Here is a 20,160-nt window from a genome sequence, read left to right on the forward strand (position 1 = left end):
TGAGGTAAATTTATTGGATTACTTAACAAAATAGAACTTACTTAACTTAATAGAATAAAATGGAATACAACTTTTAAGCTTCATATATGAAAACTAACTTTTCAAAAGAAACTTCGTAATTCATACAAAAATATTCCAAAAACAAAAATCATCTTTCAATAAAAGTGGATAAAATTTTATTGCACATTATATGCGTCATCGAAAAGCACTAATGATTTACATATTGGTACACGTTAGTCAAGAAAGCGTGCCTTACGTTAGATTTGAAATATTTATTGCTGTCAACATGTAAATAAAACATTAAACTTTATTTTGTTCAGCTTGTGATATAATCCAGGATTGCATGACATAACATGAACATTTCTCGTCCAACCACACGTCATGAATATAATACGATACTTAAGCAAGCATATTACAAGTCCAGTGACAAACACCACCGTTGTAATCCCATACCTATCAGGCAGATTGTCACCAGCTATATCCTTTTCTTCAAAAGGAAGGGAAAAAAATTGTATAAACGAAGCGTCACTCACTCTGGTTACTGCTGGCAGTTTCAGAGACAAAAATATGGGCGGGACAATAATTGTCGTAAACATCTGTTCCTAATACTTTTAGAGGACAGACATCTTTTCTTGCTACGGATATCCATCCCAGGTGCCTTTAGTATAGAACTCCGATTATAGAAGGATTACCGTTTAAATACAAAACTGTGCCACAAAAAAGAAAAAAAAATCTTGAAGTCTGCTTTTTTTTTCCTTTTCTGTACATTGTATGTATGGATATACAAAAGTCAAAAAGCATTTGGACAAGCAATCTCTTGTCAATCATGAAGAGGGTTTGCACCCAGCGATCAAACCACGGATCAGATCGCACAAGGGAAAGAATAATAATAATAAAAAAATTCTCCCTAGATGGGGGTAACTCGCCAGAAGAATAAGAGAAATCAGAAAGGAAAAAAGTGTATTTTTTAGTCATCGCCAGGGTGTAGTGTCACGCCCGTCACGATTTCGGCAACCGTGACGCTCGCCGATAGCCGATGTCATTTTTGTCGCCCGCTTTCGTCCATCATAACCCCGATTAGATACGTTCCTCAGCGAAAACTTTCCCACAGGGTTGACACTGATCCCTCATACCCCTCCGAGCTGTCAATCAAGGGACGGCAGCTGGGCCCCCTCCTTCAGAGCAGACGAAACGCTGTCAACCGTGATGGGGAAGCTTCCAATATTCACTCAATCCAGGATGACAACGACAGATAAGAAATGGAGGACCTGAGGAAGTAAACTCACTCGAAGATGACCCCATTAAGACCTCCCTGATTCCGAAATCCAGAACCATTCATTTCCACAGGAATGAAAATAATGCAAAGATGGCGTCAAGTAATGATTGTGAATACTACGATAAATTATATTATATTCAAGTAAGCAAAGTAGAATTGAAAACGTAAATGAAGCAATTCGAATGCATACGATAAGGCCACATTCCATAAGAATTGGCACAATACTTAAAATCGTGATTCTTAAGTGACTTCAAAATGAAAATGTCTAATCACAGTGTTAGACAACAGTGCGTGGAAGAAATTAAAGCATGCACCAGTATATTATTTTGTGAAATTTTTTAAAAAATGAGTATATAGTTTTGCCCTTTTTTGATGACGGTTTTTCTAATGTATAAATTTTTGAGATGAAATTATAACAAAATTTATCCGAAAATGGAAACACTGAAATAGAAAGCAAGCAATTTCATACGCTGATGTGATTTAAATATTTTATATAGCAATATAAATCCACTTAATTAAAAAATGCATTTTTCTAGGAATCAGTGGGTATCAATAAACAAATAATTTAAACAAAAAATAAATAAATAAATAAAAGCCTATGCGAAAACAATTTTATATCTAGATAATAAGCGATTCTCAAAAAAGCCACGATGCTACGTGCAAATTTAATTTTTGAAGTTGGTCTAATTGCCTTTATACGAGAGCTGATGGGCAGCAGCAAACTCGCCAGAAAAGTGTAGGAAGACAAGAAATCGAAAAGGAGAAATGTGAATTTTCATGTATCTATGAAAAATATTCGGAACGGGACTTTGACATCAGCATGTACAGAAGTTCTGATTTATGAATTTTAAGTACTACTGCTCTTTGAAATTTCTTTTTTTGGGGGTGGTGGGGCAGCTTATATGACGCGGAATTTTGAAAGAGTACTGAAGAATTGAAACAAAATATGTATTGTTATACTGCATAAAAATAAATGTAGCAAAAAAAATTTATTTTGGGTACATCTGACAAAAAACAATAATATTTTCATAAAATCCCATGGAAAAACAATGATGAAAATATTTTACAGAGAAACGTAAATGTTGATCAGTAAAATATTCATTTAACGAATTTTTTGCGTAAACAAAATTATCTTTGAAAGGATTCTATTCGTTAATAAATCATCCACAGGCAATACAGTGTAGTAGGGAAATAAAAGAAAAAAAAATCTGCCCTATAACTAGGACGTCTATTTTGGTTCTAGAGGCAATCTTTCATCCACATAGCAGAAAGAAGGATTAGAAAACAACCAATTGAAATGGAATAAAACACAGGATTTGTGTCGATGGACTGCGTTGGAAACACACACATTCAACAAGCTGAACTTTCTAAACATCTTACTTTACAGAAAGTATATCAATGTAACATGTAGGATGGCATCGCAATAATAGAATAAATGTGGACGGGGCACAAATCAAATTTGTTAAAGAATAGAGGGGGAATTCCGGTCGTAGTATGTTGGATAAAACAAGTTCCAGATAAATCAATTTTTAATGCACAAATGCACAAAACTCTATTAATACATATTGTTTCTTTCTTCTTTAGTTCTTAAAATGAATACTGCACAAATATTTCTTTCGATTTATTTTTTATTTATTATACACGATGACCACATTTTTGATAAATTTATCATTTCATTTCTTCAGAGAATTTTTCAACTGGTGGCTAATAAATCCTTACTGTAATAAATCTCAAAAGAAGGAGGCCTCGTGTTGTTGAAATTTTTTGCATCTTTTTAGGAAAGAAAATAACAAAGTTGATTTTGATAATTTGAAAATAAACATTTTCGATATGAGGCAAACAATCAATGGAACGCGCGACTGCTTCGAACAGTCAGCATTTTAAGTGTAATCAATCTTATAATGAAGTACTAATGATGAGAAAATGCAGTATTTGCTCATTAGACCGTTGATAAATTGAGAACAAACTAATATTGTATTTAAATAAAATTACTGGGAAGGACGAAAAAAACTAAGCTGAACAAAGATTAAACATTAAATAAATTGCAGATAAAGACTAATTTACCACATTCTTTAGAATTAATGACACAAAGCTTCAATCTTAAAAAGTTTCGCTCTTCGAATTTCATACTGGGCAGTCCAGATATGTCAGGTTTGATAAAATAGACGAAAGAATGGTCCCCTCAGAAGAGAAAAGGGAGGAGGACGGGGAGGATAAAAGGCGGGAATCCGAGGACAACAAATTAAATGGAAATCGGGCCAGCTGGGGTCAGGCCTCTGGGATTCTGATTCGCATCGTGGGGGCAACCCACAGGGCTCTCGTCGTCGCAGCATATTACCTTTTCTTCCCGGCAATATACCTCTTCACATCCGCAGAGAAGGACTCTCTCTACAATTATTAGGAATCTTCACTTTAAATACACCAGAGAGAAACAGTCTAAATCTCTGTCAAAGACATGTTGGAGCTGAAGAAATCCAAGGAGATTTGACGTTGTATACTACAATACGAGAGTTTATATCTAGACAGAGAAATTATTTAAAATTTTTCCCAGCGTCGCTTAATACTAATGTTTATTTCAGTTAATCGTTGGGAATTTTAATTGAAATATGGCTAATCACGATATATATTAATGAATTAGGTTGAAGTATCCTCATTTGGCTATTGTATTCATTCGCTAAAAATACTTTTAAAACAATTTTTTTTGATCGGCAAAACAAAGCTATAGTTTAATATACACAGTGATGATCAGTTAACGAATATAATCAATTAAGATAATAGTCGTTAATTGGCCATTGACTAATCAAAATCCTGGAAATATGATTTATTTTCCCCGTGAAATAAATTATTACTAATTTCATCACTATTTCCTTATATGGTTGTTCGAAATTTATCCCAGGAGCGCTTTTTTATTCATTTCTTAAAATCAAAGTAAGTCAAAAAGTACTATATTATTCGGGGACAAAAATGCAATGTTATCTATATTGGGGTCTGTTGGAAGCTAAATTAACAAAGAGATAGACACTAAAATAAATTTATGTATTGATTACAATTTCAAACTTTTTTTAAAGTTACTTACATTATGGTAACTTTAACCGATTTAGTACTAAGTTCGCTCGGCAGTTTTTTTTTTTTTTTTTTTTTTTTTTTGTAAAATCGTAATTCCTATTCTATGGCCCGTTTAAAGTCATAAGCGAAATGTAATTGCATTGCAAACGTGAGATCGAACATGAGGAAAATGCATGGGAGTCCGAAGCCTTAAACTTCTACAACTTCTACACCGTCTCTGATACGCTTATGCAGGTCCTGTATAGCCACATGCCAATATTTAGTTATAAAAAAATGGGATTTTTTTTTTTTCGTGTAAAATCACATTTTTTCAGGAAAGACACCTATACAGATAAACTTAAAAAGCAAAACCTTCTCTAAAAATTTTTTATCCAAATCGTTTCCGAGATTCACGAAAAAATTTTCATATATCAAAGAATTGCTAGTTTAAAGTTATAAAATTTTATATTTATTATTTTCGATTTCGTTTATTATTTCGATTTTCACTCTCTTCTGCTCACTTGACGATTTTTTTTCTTCTTTTTGCTTTTTCTATACTTTTTTTAAAGTTATATCTCACTGTCTTTCCCATCGTCGGCGAACAAAAGGTAATAAAATGCAAGTCTACAAATCTTAAACACTACACCACTCCTTCTTGTATTTATTCTGTGGGATGTTTCCTGCGAACAAAAATACCTTTCGTATAAGCGCTTCGTTCGCATTTCGTTAAATGATTATTCGTTGACATTGGAATTTATATTAAATAAAATGGAAAACACAATGGAATTTATTAATCTAATATAAAATAGGCAGTGTAATAAGTACTTCAATCTAATTTTTTTTAACATAAAGTATATTTTTTTAATGAAAAAATGATTTCTTCTTAATTTAAGATATCCGATTAAATTGGAAAAATAATTTTCCCAAATGTTGATTTTTTTTTTTTTTTTTTTTTTTTTTTTTATGATTTGAAAAGTCCAAATTTCGTAGATTCTAAAACAAACTATGGTTTTAATATATGTGAGATAGAACTGTAGATACAGTAGTTTAAATAATACGTAAAAAATAAAAATGAAATCGGCAACAGTGGTATTTGTAACCGAAAATGGATGATTTATTTTATTTTTACCGTAAAATCCCCCGAAATAATATTTGATATGTTTATATTATATCTCTACCTACTCAACCGCAGTTTGTATATTTTTGGCATTTCAGTTAAAAAAGCGTGAAAACTACATTTGTTTCCAGCGCATTTGGATGAACTAATTTACAAGTACAATATCCAAACGCATTTTCTGAGGAAAGAATATTTCACTGCGATTGATTCACGAAAACATAACTCAAAATCAACTCAATAAAATTTCATGAAATTTGGTACCCCTTATCGAATACCTTTGAGGGTGTGATAGATTGTGGATTCTATGGTAGCTTCATTTAGACATGTTTTAGGCACTTTAAGTTTAAAACATAAGTTCATAGACAAATTTTGACAAAAAAAAAAAAAAAAAAAAAAAAAAATCATTAATGATAACTTCAAATGCTCATAAAACTTTTATTTATTATAAAATTTTTTATCTTATGGACTGTTACATTTTATGTAGTTTCAGCTATATATAAGTGAAATAAAAATTAAATATTTCCATTATTTTTTGACTTACTCTGTTTTTCCTAAAATTAAAAATTTTGCTAAATGTTCATTAAATAAACAGTTTTTTTTTTTTTTTTTCAAAAACTAAAGGCAATGAGTGCATTTTTTTCTTCTAATAGTGACCTTTGAAGTATGTTTCAGCTATATGCTACAATAAGAAATGTTGACGTATCATTTTTTTAAAAATACGTCTCCAAACCTAGATGGATACCTTAAGGAATTGAAAAATTACAGTTAAGCGCACGATTACGATGTTTAGCATTCACTTTCTTTCTTACAAAATAAATTATATAAATATCCATATAATTAATATTAAATATCCATCACAAAACTAGATCCTCTAAACTTCTCTACAACAATCAATTCAAAGGTCCATTACCTTCAATTTAAAACACTCAAACGACAGCCAACAACGTACATCTTATAAAACAGTAGAAGTGAAAAACAATAACTTTTAAAGGCTGAAAAATTGCTTGCCATTTTCACAGATGCATTTTCTATTAGAGATGCCATTCGATTCCTCACAACTCACTTCTCAAAATCCCCACCTCCCCTTCTCTTCTGTTCTAAGCAAAAGGAATTTAAACAAAAGTCGACGTATTCTTAATAACGATAAAGACTAACACAGACTTGAACGCAGGGAAGGTGTGGAAGGGGATAGAGAACTCATTGGAAACAAAGGACCGCCATCGATACACGGAACAAAAGCGACGGCAGAGGGATTCAAAAATTGCGCGGAAACAAGCCTTTAATAAGTTTGTTTATCGTGGAAGAAGGGTGAAGCTGCTTGCATTTTAATAATATATACACAAGATAAACGGCAGCTGAAAAGAGTATAATAATAAACGGCGGGAGTTGCAGACAAAACAAGAAAGTGAAAAGCGACTCCGGCTAAAAGGCGACAGGCGGTGAATTTCGTAGTAATATAATAACAATAACAGAAAAGAGATCGACGTGTTATTCATTATGGAGCAATATTCTGTCACAGATCTGCACTAAAAGGGTTAAGAATGCGGCGGTTGGGCGGGAAGGGTTAACACCCTATCGAAGAAGCACAATGCGCTCAATAAAGAACCGATTTTCTGCTATTTTAATTAAAATGTCTCCAGGGACGATGGGACAAAGCAATAAGTGCGGGGCTAAACAAATGGAGAGGACGATTATATGCAAGTAGGGAGTCTTTATACGATGTGGAACAATTTGTATGGTGAATAGTGTGTGGTTTATCGAGAAGGTCTTACTTGGAGTAAAGTTGATAAACATGATTAAGAGGATTTTAAAATTTAGTCTTAGTCAAAATCCGAATGAATATGCGACATAAAAAAACTGTAGTTATAAATATCTCCGTTTGAGTTAGTATAATATGAAAAATTTCAAAGTTATTCACAGTCTTAATGATTAGAAGCAAAACTGTTACTGAAATTTTGCTAATTTTTGTTCGTTCTTTGAAGTAATTAAAAAATTTTTTAAAATTTATTTCACATCACAACCTGAATGAACAATTTGTGATAATTATATTAACGATTAGGAATAGACAAATATCAATAAGTGGATTAAGTATCATGAAATTAGCACAAGAAAAATATAACAGACATTTGTTGATATGCATTTTATTATTATTATTATTTCTACACATTTATAAGTAACATTTATGAGTTGAATGTTGGGAAAATTCGAAAATAAAAGCTTGCGTTTTTTACTGGTAAAATGTTAACTATCTTTACGACGGCAACTCCTCTTTTTTAATAATTTTTAAACACAAAAATTAAATAAAATGTTGAAATTATTTTTTTAAATTTCCCATCATTTTTATTTTAATTAGTAAAATTATATAATATTATAAAAATATGAACATAAAATTAAAATAAATCATCGGAACACTTTTCTGAAAACAGTATAGAATAGATTTTTTTTTATTCTGTAGCTTTCTATTTTGAATGGAAAAATGAAAATTAAAGCATTATGGTTACAGGTTTCTAAACACTAAGAGAAACTAAGCTAATTGCCTTTTACAAAATTCTTTTAAAAAATAATACAATTGTTTAAAAGCTTTATATTGTTATTACAATGATAATAATATAACTTTTAATAAATTATTATTATTTATAAATGTGTAAATGCATATTATCAACAATTAGAACACATGAAAACTCGTTTAAAAAGATAATACAACTAAAAATATTACCGTTCTCGCATTAGTGTCGAGTTTATAAGTGCCGGCCATCAATTTTATAACATCCAAATTCCCATGTTTAGCAGCCCAGTGTAAGGCAGTCTGCAAATACAAATTTTGAATAAATTAATTTACAAGATTAACATTTTAAAAAAAGACAGGTTAAAAATGGATACAATTCTGATACAATATACAAAAATTTGACCATCTTTATTCAGTTTTTTAAAATGCGCAGAAAGAATAAGTATTTAAAATCAAACTTTGTTAATAAGAAGAAATGACATAATTTAATTAAAAGAGAGCAATATTGACATTTTGACACGATAATCAAAATAGGTATCAAAGTCGAAAATCCTTAGGTTTAGTAAAGAACACTTAATATTTTAACCATTACTGAAATTATCTACATGCATTAAGATTTAATCGCAAAATTTGTGATTATAAATATGATATTGATTTTTAAAAATAGAAACTTTCTATAATTTTTTGTGACATAGCACCGTTTATTCAGTTTCTATGAAAAACTGTTTCAAAAACAGTTTTTAAAAACTTAAAAAAAAAAAAAAAAACTTAAACTGTACATTATTTACATGGCCATTTTGCTAACTATGTATAACGTATTTCAGATTCGAGTCTTAACAGAAACGCATTATAAATTTTATATTCAAATTTTTATTAAAAAATATGAAATTAAAATAGACAAATGCATGTAAAAAAAAGTGCTTATAGTACTTAAAATAACATTCATACTTAATGCTATTCAGAATCATCAATCATAATTAATATGACAATAATTTAGGTCTTCAAACAAGGAGTTGAATAGAATTTTTTACAGATAACTTTTAATTAATCAATATATTAACAGGTCTGATCTGATTTTGTGCTCATATTATAAAGGTTATTAATAACGTGAATAAGAGAATAATAGTACTGAAATCTAAATAAATAGTTGAAAAAAGAATCTAAATACTTAAATTTATGTCTTAAAATATGCATAATTCTGGTGATAAAAGTTGATCTTGAAGAAAAAATAGCTCAAACTGACTGATGAAGGAAAAGTCCAACAAATGATTAGTTAATCATATTAATACAATCACGTTCAAATTCATTTTTAAAATAGCAGAATTTTAATCCTGAAATTAAATTAAAACTGGCAAATTGAAAAGAGATTTTCAAATGACATGATTTTTTCATAGCAACGGAAATGCAACATCTCTACTCACTACATTAAATAACAAAATAAAATAAGATGGAAAAAAAAAGCATATGAGGAAAATGGATTTTTTTTTTTTTTTCAAGAATTACAAATGCCTAACACCACCACCACTGTCTGCAGAAACATATCAGCATTTAAGATAAGAATCTTCATTATTTATTAAGAAAAAAAATGACTTTTAGAAGTAGAATCTTTATTATTTATAAAGAATGCCATACAGTGCAGACTATCGAATGATTTAAATGCTTAAATAGAAAACAGTGAATTTAGAACTTCAAAAGGTGTTTCTTCTTGTTAAAAAGTTTCATTACACAATTTATAGGAAGGAATGTCAAATTATCATTTGTTGTTAAAAAAAATCTTCCAATATACTTTGATAAAATACATAATAAGCAATCTGAACGAAAATGGACATTTACTCATAACATTAAAATATAGTATACATTCCGCAACTAAACTTCATTTTTAGAAGTGATAAAAACTTTTCAGACAGAGGAAACTATTGCTGTCCACTTCAAGAACGCGCCATCACAAGTGGCTTCTCCACACCAGCTTTAATAAATGACATAAAATTTTATAGTACTTTTTATCAAAGCAACTGCATGCACTTTTCGATGCACTCAAATTACATAATGGAACGAAATACATAAAAAAAATATTTCAGAATTCCAACCATCCCAACTTAAAAGTCAACCTCTGAGTGACACAAGCCATTTCATGGTTGATCGTCAGTTGATTCGATGCCGCTCTCAAAACAAATCCTTATCCAGAGTCATCTCTGCTCAAGACAAGAATCCGTACTTCAATGCGAATGATAAAAAGTCAATAGTCTTAAAAGGGGAGCTTAAACGTAGCAGTTAAAATGTTTTTACGACTAGTGGTTTGACCCAGACGTGGTGGTTTTTTTATATACCATTGGCGACACTAAAACCATTAACGTTCATCTTTGATTTGACATATCTTTAAAGCGTATTACCTTCAGCAGCAATGGGCAAAAACCGTCGAAATGTCGCCGCTCACTAGGATAGATTATGTTCTCTGAAGCAAAGAACTAACAAGACAAACTTCGCGCTGTTTATTATTTTTGTAAAGTAATACAAGCATCAATCATGAAGAACCAGATGGTAAAAGCACTCGCTCAAAATAACGTTATTTACATCAGTCAAAAGTCAGTTTTTTTAAAGCTGCGATTTTTTTCAAATTAACTTCTAAGCCATGTAGACGTAATATTTATACTGCGACTACTTTATATTTACAATTAACTTATCATTACTTTTTACACATGCACAATGTTTCTGAAACAGAAATAATGTATTTACGAAATGGTATTAGATTTCATTTAATACAAATATTGTCAGGCAAAAATTTTCAAAATGCAGATTCTTCTTCTTCTTCTTTTCTTTTTTTTTTTTTCTTTCTGTCATCTATTTACAAGATTTGAAGGAAAATAAATCCGTCGTTAAACTGTTTAATACTAACGAACAAAATAGCTAATGACGTAATTATTTTTAATAAAATGCGAAAAAAACAACACCAAAAACAACCAAGTCAATGAACAATTTATATCTTTCTTCCAATGCTTCACACACAGAGTGCGGAATTTTAAAATTAAAAACACATACAAAAAAGTGATCTAATCGGATAAGTGGAATGGTCGAATATTACTATTTTTTTCACTTTTCACTATTTTTTTTCAAAATTTGATATTAGCATTTTTGAAGTTGTCTTAATTTATATTTGAGAAATAGGAAAGTAACTAATGTTTGATAAATGCAAACTTGCAGTTTAAAATGCGTACTTAAGATTTCGATTAATCTAAAACAAATATCTGAAGTATGCTTCAGAATTCAGTCTAAAAATTCACAAAATTTTCGAGTCAGTTGAGGATATGGTAAAAACACATTAGGTTACGAATTTATTTTATTATAAAAAATTATCTTTCATTTAACGATAGGCAAATGTGATCTACTAAAATAAAATCTCATTTAACATATTAACTACAAAAATACAATTGTTTATTTATAATAAATGTTGAAAAATTCACTTTAAAAGTAATAGTATTACAAATGCTGCAATTTTCTTTAACTAATAACAAATTCCCTGCCATTCTGAGACATAATTTAACCTATCAAAATTGAGAACCATAACTGATACAATAATTGCCAAAAATAAAATATCGATGGCTTAATTTACAATTATTCGACGTTCACTTCGAACAATTCCCTTATATACAACTGCCTGTATCGACTCTAAAAAGCAAACATATATTGTATACAATAATTATTGCTAAATTCAAAAATTAAGATTCCAATATGCGTTATGAAAAGTAAAAGCTATTAATAAAAATTTCTTTTCTTCACTGAAAAGTATGGAAAATGAGCACACTATATATGTGAACTAAGCCGTCGATATGTGGCTAGAAATCTTCAATAAGAGAGGAGGGGAAAAAAGCAAAATTTCAACCTTCAACTAAAATTATTCAACAGATAATGCGTGGCTACGTAGTATGAGTCTTGCTTTTTAAAAATCTCATATTATCAATGCGATTAAAAAGGAAACCTACAGAACTGTCAAACAAGATAGGTCTTGACATCTTGATCACTCTAATATCTCACTCATCAATGGATATCATATATCTTGCCTCCAGGTATCACAGATGCAATCTTTAGATCGAATTACTGGGACTATTACGGGTCAGCGGATTATCACTGCATGCGATGTACTACTAAGTTACGCTGAAAAATTTAATAATATGCATGACACACACAAAAAAACGACATTGCTGAACTCGGCAGAAAATGGAAAACAGCCTTTGATGTTTATACCCTGAGAAATTCAATAGCCTCGAGAAAAAAAAAATCAAAATTCATGTTTCAGTGATATAAATATGAAACGTACACTTTTATCTACATGATGCAAAACAAATAAACTATTACGTGTTGTTTATTTCAGCAAAATTTCAGCAAGACTTTTGCAATTGAAGTTTACGCCAAATCAGCGGAAGTGTTTAATACTCGACTTTCTCATACATTTCCAAAATACGGTACGTTTCGAGTTTAACTTCACGTTTGGCGCTAAATATAAAGAAAAAAAAAATTGAACATGCGTTTAGGATCTCTTTCTGCTGCCTAACTGAATCCAAAATGTAACACAAAATATTAATTGTTCTAAGACTATATATCATGCTTTATTTAAAGACTTATTGTGATTTTGAATCATCGCGTTCACACATACAGGTAAACAAATAGATATCACAACTTTGATAGATTTTTCCGATAACAAGATTGAGGTAAGAAACATTATCGCAGGAAATCGAATCACGTTCGATATGTAAAGGACAAATTTTGTTATTTATTTATTTCGAATTTAGGATAAAAATTTGAAAACATATATAACATATAAAACCTTTTAATAACGATGCAAATGAATATGGTTTTGCTTTCATAAATAAAAATTCTTTACATTTGTTATTTGTAATTGGTTAAGAAGATAGGTCCATGTGTAACTTTTAATTACGTGAATTATTACAAGAAATGTATTTTTGGGGGGAGGGGGAGGGTTATTCGCAATAATAAAGCAAAGGGAAAAATAATTCTTTAACCTCAAAAACCTGGTTTATGAAACGAGCACACACAGGAGTACAGAAAGCGACTTTCAAAAGAATAATCAAGTCATTTTTTTCATTTTTACACCAGGCTGTTTCACAATAGGTTTTTGGCGCCTTTTGTAACAAACGAACAAACACATTATAATAATTGAAGGAGTTATAAGTATTTTTAGCAGAAATTAAAAAAAATTAAATTATACCATTAATATGATAATTATCTTTCAATTTATTTTCTAAAATTTTTCTTCATATAAATTTTTTTTAAATTTTAAGTTAATTGTATAGTTTAATAGGATTTTGATTACGCATAACTAAGTAGAAAAAAATTAAATTTATGATTCTATATGATAAATGATTCATAAATTAAATGACTAAAAAGCAAAAAATTATTAATATAAAAAATACTTTTTATACAATAGAAAAGTGAGTTTTTTAAAAAAAATTTGATTAAATTTATTCTTTCATAAGTAATTAAAGGCTACTTAACACATTATAACTGAAAATGATACTAGTAACACTTTAAGAAATTCTGTCAATCAAATCAATTACAAAAACTTAATTTTATAAAAGGAAAGTCTTCAAATTTCGATCTGTCAATTTGCAACCACTCTTCTGCTTTTAATACTCTAAATTACAATGCTGTACTTTTTGAAGAATTCATTCAACTTTAATTAATATTTTTTAAAAGTTGAAGACTCAATATTACCCTTTATTTTGCTTACTACAAAATTATAAGCTTTTTTTTTCCACTTCTTTTTTCCAAAATCAAAAACTAGGCTTTCATTTGTCCAAAAAACAATAAATTGCGAATTAAGATCTAGTGTATGTAATTACATCAAAAACACAAGTTCGGAACAAAAGAAAATCAATATAAAGAACCTGAAGCGCGTTTTAATAAATGTCGAAGTTGCAGCCCTAAAGGGCACTGGTGAGAGCGCAGAACGAAGTATAAAATCTCCCATTCCTGCCACTTGCGCGAAAGAACACTCGTTTTAGGCACTCACATAACTTCGGTTATTGAATTCGGCGACTCCAATTTTCAGCCCATGACCAGGCCATATGGCTCCCTTATAGATCACGGCAAAATAATTGTTTGGAGTGCGGAGGAAAATCCCCCACTTTTTTTACTACCCCCCCCCTCCTTTTTCATCCCTTCTCCAGTTTCAATTTTACTTTCTCTTTTCTCCCCACCCCTTCCAAATTTCAACCTCCCCGCTATTGATCGGCCGACCACCCTCCGAGTCACGACCACTAAATTTTACACCTCTTTATTTTCGAATAATCCGACACTCCGTCTTTCCACACTCTTTTAATATCAAAGCAGCGGACTGCCGTGGATAGACACACGTGCTACATGATAGGGGGGAGACAACTGAAAAGAAATATTAGGTGGTCAAACAATAACTTTCTCCCTTTATGAGTTAAATTCTCTAAAAATTCTGAGATATTGAAAGCAACGTGGTCTTTAGCAAAGCATGTTACACGCATGTATCATATTTTATAATGTTAAGAAGTATTCCAATGATAACGGGCAATCGTTTAAATTCTCAATTCATAAAATACGTTTAGAACGAAATTAAAGAAAAAAAATAATATAAAATCGATTCTATCAAGAAATATATGCGATATATTATTTTTGCAAGGATTTTTTTCATTCGTTTCATCCATTCAAAAAAAGATTTAGTCGCATGTCTTATAATCAGAAAATATCGCAATAGTTAATAAATGAAATGAGACTTTACTTCTATTTGTTAACATACATAAACTTATTTCTCTTTCTTAACATACATAAACTTATTTCTATTTCTTAACATACATAAACTTATTTCTATTTCTTAACATACATTTTAACATATTTTTAACAAACGAAATCTAACAATCGAACTTAATAATAATATTATATCTTTTTACTCATATTGAATATGAAATAAGGTATTTTAAGAATTTTCATGACCTTAATATTTTTCTACCGCAGATGAAATACCTGCGGTTGGAATTTGCACTTCTTTAAGCATAGTCATTCACGGTTCTGTTTGATTCTAGTATTCTAATCATTTACCACTACCAAAATTTTTTAGAGAGTGAGAGAGAAATGATCATTGTCCTATTGTCTTCCAAAAAAAATTTGTCGTGATTCCAAAATTGGAAAATAAATATGAAAATTAAACATTTGTAAATAAATAAAAAGAAATTTAATTTGAAATAATCATTTGATGAGTTTTAGCAGAATGTTTTCAAATTATTCTACTAATTACTTCTGATCAACGTCATTAAAGAATGTAGAACAATAAGATTCGGTAAAATTTTCCACCATGCGAATATAATGCAGCATGATTTTAATTGAGGTGGCGACTGATAATCCTCATAGAAGTGATCTGTACATTCCACTGAACCTTATTTCAAAGCATATCCTATCCATTATCCTAACAGAACCTTCTAGTGTTCATACATTCTGATGATGGAACATTAATAGAGGATAGATGCAGGGATAGTTGAAGTTATAAAGGGATATTAGTGCAAATAGGATACTGAGCTTCTTGATGGTCATCATGCTGTTTTATAAGCAGTGTAAGATGTTATAATTATAAATAATAATAGTGATAACATTTTAAGTTTACTTGAATAATTTTAATAAATTTAATTAAATCACGTTCAGTAGGAAACATGATTTCAAAATCGAATTCGATACCTTTACGGAATCATAAATATATAAGATTATATAAGAATCTCCATTTTGAAATCCTATAAAACACATCATTCTAATAAATTTATTTAAAAACTGTTAAATAAATTCTTTGAAAAAGTTAATTTTAAGCGGAATGAAGAGAAATCTATAAACAATGCATAATTTAAGTGTAGCAAACTTAACACTCACACACGTACTTTATTAAATGTAAATTATATACAGACAAATCTTCGCTTAAAATGGCATATTTAAAAAAAAAAAAAAAGTATATTGAATCAGATTACGCCAGTCCACACATCAATGTTTGTTTTGAGAGAATTGTTATTAGTATGCAAAGCTGCAGTCTGAAAATTAAGTCAACCATGATTTGTTGAATTAATGTCACATACTGAAGCCGCATAATGGATTTATGATAAATGAAAGCGAAGCCGCTTTACCAATTTATGCAAAACCTAATCGTTCGGCATTGGAATCACTAGTAGTAAAAAGCAATAATGGTATAATTAAAAGAAAAGATAACTCTACCTGATTAAATCTTCAACTATTATACACTGGGAATAAATGAAGTTTGTTGTAAGAAATGTTGAGTAAATTTATCAGAAAAAAAAATACGGATGTATCAGGTAAATTTTCCTAACTATATACACTTTCACTGAAAAATGAAACTGGCTGCACCCAGTAGAAATTGCAAAACTTTCACATCGTCGCTTTCATATTTTTTCGGCATCCATATACCACAGTAGTTAAAAATACATTGCTATAAAAAAATTTCACCAAAATTTACTATTTACGTTAAATTGATTTAGTTGCATTAATTACCAGGCGTTTCACTTTCAACTTTCAATTCCAATTTAAGGGAGTCAAAGAAAGTGAAGCAATTTTCTTTTCCTGGTTGATAAAGGGAAAGTAAATGGAAACAACCTTTTTAAATGCATCTATAAAAAATTGCATCTACCTAAAAAGTTACTTTATTTCAAAAAATAGAGATAGCCAATTATAATTAAAAATTAAATTATTAGATTAAAGAGTATAAACATATAAAGACTACCAATGTATGAAATGAATTTACATTCAAATATGTCAAACAGAAAGAAAAAATATCATTAAATAAGAGCACTAAATATTATAATGTCAAAAAATATTATAAACAGAGTAAATTACTCAATAACTTATGTAATATCACGACTTCGCAGGGTTTATAAAATCTGGTACATAATAAACAATTATATCTTCATTGTACGAGCATTAATAATGAATACATATCTGTCTCAAAGAAAAGAAAAGAAAGCTACAAAATACACCAGAAAGGAAAATTAAATGCAACCCAATCGATGGCGCAAAAGCAGAAGAAGCACCAACTGATTATTGTATAAAATAAATTTCGTGTTTATTAACCTGAACAGAATAATTTCAGAACTGCAAACAATGACATAAAAACCCAAAACAGCAATTAATTCTCCAAATGTAGAATCTGTTAAATAGTTATTCAAGAATAACATTGGGAAATGGATCAAAATACAAGAACAGAAATATAACGAGTTACATGTATACTTATATGCACTCTATAATATCATAATATAACTCAACGCAATAATATTGAGATAAACAAATTAGCCTTCGTAAATCGTGATATGCACAGTTGCATTGGTTAAGGCAAAAGACATTAACTGTGGTCATCAATGTCAGACATACATGACACAGTAATATACTCAGAATTTCTTTCGTCAATGTCTTGACTCCACACAGTCAATAAAATCAGGTAGGACAACAAGCATTCATGTTCTTCTCGCCGCAAGAACATCACTGAGGAATGCACATTCATTCTAAGGAGAGGGCGGGGGGGGAGAGAAAAAAATGACGCCACCAAAAAGGCAAACGAGCAAGGATGCAACAGTATAGTGACGGACAGGAGAATCACCCAGGGGCACGAACGATAATTGAAATCGTCGGGGGGAGGGGAAAGTTTGAACAAACAGATACCTCCTTCTCTCGGCGGGGAGGACACGCTTTGATAGATGGGCCGCGAACACAAACATTCATTAAAAGGGTCTCGACGTCCGTCTACCTGCGATCGTCGATAATGGGTGGCCTTTTAAAAGAGAGATGGGGGAGGGGGACACTGCGTCTGCAGACAGACGACCCAACAAATTGAAGTGGAGGAGGAGGAGGGCAATCAGGGATGATGGAGATTCAGAGAGGGATGGATGATGCTCTCTCCATCTGCTGTACCGAAAATTATAAAAATTGCCTTCATGTGAATGCGAAAGGTGAATATTTGTCGGGATTGGCAGTTAATAAGAAACAATAAATCAGTGGGAGTAGTTTCCCCGAAACTTTATCGCATACTCTCCAATAGATTTGTTTGTTATGCCTCCTCTTGCACAAAATTGTGAACCTTGGATAAGATCGCAAATACCTACCTCACAAGGCATTGGAAAATGATAGTTACGAAATATATATATTTAAGTGGGAATCTAGCATTTTTATTGAATCTATCGTGAGAATATGTATTTCGGATACCAGATCGACTGAACAAAATTTAACAAAGAACTACAACTGTAGTCGCATCGAATTTCAACGATTAAATCATTGCGTTTAAAAATTAATGCGTGTATATGCATGCGAAAGTACAGATCTATAGGCGATCTACTGTGTGAAGATTTGAACCGACTTTTAATTAATATCTATTTTAGGTGTTAAATCTGAGCACTAAATTTTATCTATGTAGCTCTTTGTGTTTTGTAGTTACTGAATTCACTTGTACCTGGAATGTTAGATAGATTCTCTGTGAATGGATTTCGTTCAAAATTTGAGAGAAATTAATAAATTCGGTCGTAAGTTTACATACCAAATTTCAGCATCTAGCTCAAAACGCTCTTGAATTATTGTGTTCACAAACAAACAGAAAGACATAATTCCAAGAAATGTGGTTTTTGGACTCACAAATGTTTAAAACTTGGAGAAACTCGAGTTAGAATTGTACTTTCTTTGTTTTTCTTATACGGAAATAGAAAAAAGCATAGGTTTTATTTTAAACATAAGCCTACTTATGTAGACTACTTAAGCGTTTAACATAAGTTGTGGGATTTTTTTTCAAATATATATTTCCATCTTTGTATCCTTTTATTTAACTTTATTTATTTCGTTTATGCAATGATAAAAAATAAACTTGCGTAATCAATTCTACATTTTCATCCTGATGAGCTGCAGGATCGAAATATACAATACTTCAATAATATATATATTACAATACTTTCTCCATACTTCATATAAGAGAAAGAAAAACACACTGCTCTTACGGAACTTACGAAGTTTGACACAAATATTGATTTCGTGTCCAGAAAAAATGTCTATCACTAAGCGCAGAAAACAATTATAAAATCAGCAAGTTTAATTTATTATTATTATTATAAAAGAGTTGATTACTTTCGAAAGGTTATAGCTAAGTTCCATCATAGTATAGAAAAGAGCAGGGTAAATCGAAAGGTGCAACACATCAATCATTTAATCTATAGAATGAAGATGGTTTTATGTTTCTAGAATTTTTTTTGCTGAAATACAATTGATTAAAAATTCAAAATGCTCACTGAAAAAGAACCTGCAGCATTAGGTGACTCATTCAGCATTCCAAAGTCGGCATGGTGGTTCATATTAAAATATTTGTAACGTGCAGAAACGTGTATTTATACAAGTTAAGTAAAATCATCTACGCAATTTCTTAAAAACGACGAAGAATTAAAGCTCTCACATTATATATACCAGAATTCCTTTAATGAAATTAAATAAACACTAATGGCCGGGATAGCCTGGTTGGTAGGGGGTTGGATTCGTATCCCTTGGGTTGAGAGTTTGAACCCCGTCAGCTGAAAACTCTCCGTGTGTGGTGGTGGCCGGCGCACGTATAAATCTGTCATGGTCACAAAGTCCTCCATGTCGAGAATAATACCGCTGGGAGCACTGGATCAGAGGTGATTGTTCTCTGGTTCAGCTCTAAATTACGATCTGTGGATGAATGAATGAAATACATGAATGAAGCCCGTCCCTTAAAAAGGGTTGTGACGCTTTAGTAGCTAAGACGTACTCTTGGTCCTAGATGACGCTACTGAAAAACAAGAGATGCACTCTCGGCTTCAAGTGCCATTAGAAACAACAACAAATAAACACTGCACATACCACAATATAAATACAAAACAAGATTTAAACAAAACGCCATAAATTTTCCAAATTTTTCTCACAAATTTGCTTTTCTTTAGCAACTTCATCAGTTTGATTCACAAGAAATTAAATAATTTACTACAGCGAGAATCCATTTTATAACTTCTTTTTTGGTATTATATAAGTATACAAAAACAAAACTAAAAAAGCTAAAAACAGCTGGTCACATGTACATTGCTTCATCACGCAAGTAAAACGACTTTCAAATGCTTCGTGCAGATAACAGAAATATTAATGAAAAGAAATACGATGCCTCCTCCCTCCCAAGATCAATGTGTCAACACAGATAACCCG

At 30.7% G+C, this 20,160-nt stretch overlaps 1 protein-coding gene across 1 annotated transcript in view; it reads right to left on the reverse strand.

Moving 5' to 3' along the window:
• The window catches only part of LOC129960733 (ankyrin repeat domain-containing protein SOWAHB-like), a 132,409-nt gene that overhangs the window by 64,130 nt on the left and 48,119 nt on the right, over positions 1 to 20,160 (reverse strand). The window contains exon 7 of the mRNA XM_056074342.1: positions 8,155 to 8,244. Coding sequence (XP_055930317.1) covers positions 8,155 to 8,244 — 90 coding nt within the window. The remainder of the gene's footprint in view (positions 1 to 8,154; positions 8,245 to 20,160) is intronic.

The sequence above is a fragment of the Argiope bruennichi genome, chromosome 2 (genome assembly GCF_947563725.1).
Source record: "Argiope bruennichi chromosome 2, qqArgBrue1.1, whole genome shotgun sequence".
Taxonomy (NCBI): Eukaryota; Metazoa; Arthropoda; class Arachnida; order Araneae; family Araneidae; genus Argiope; species Argiope bruennichi.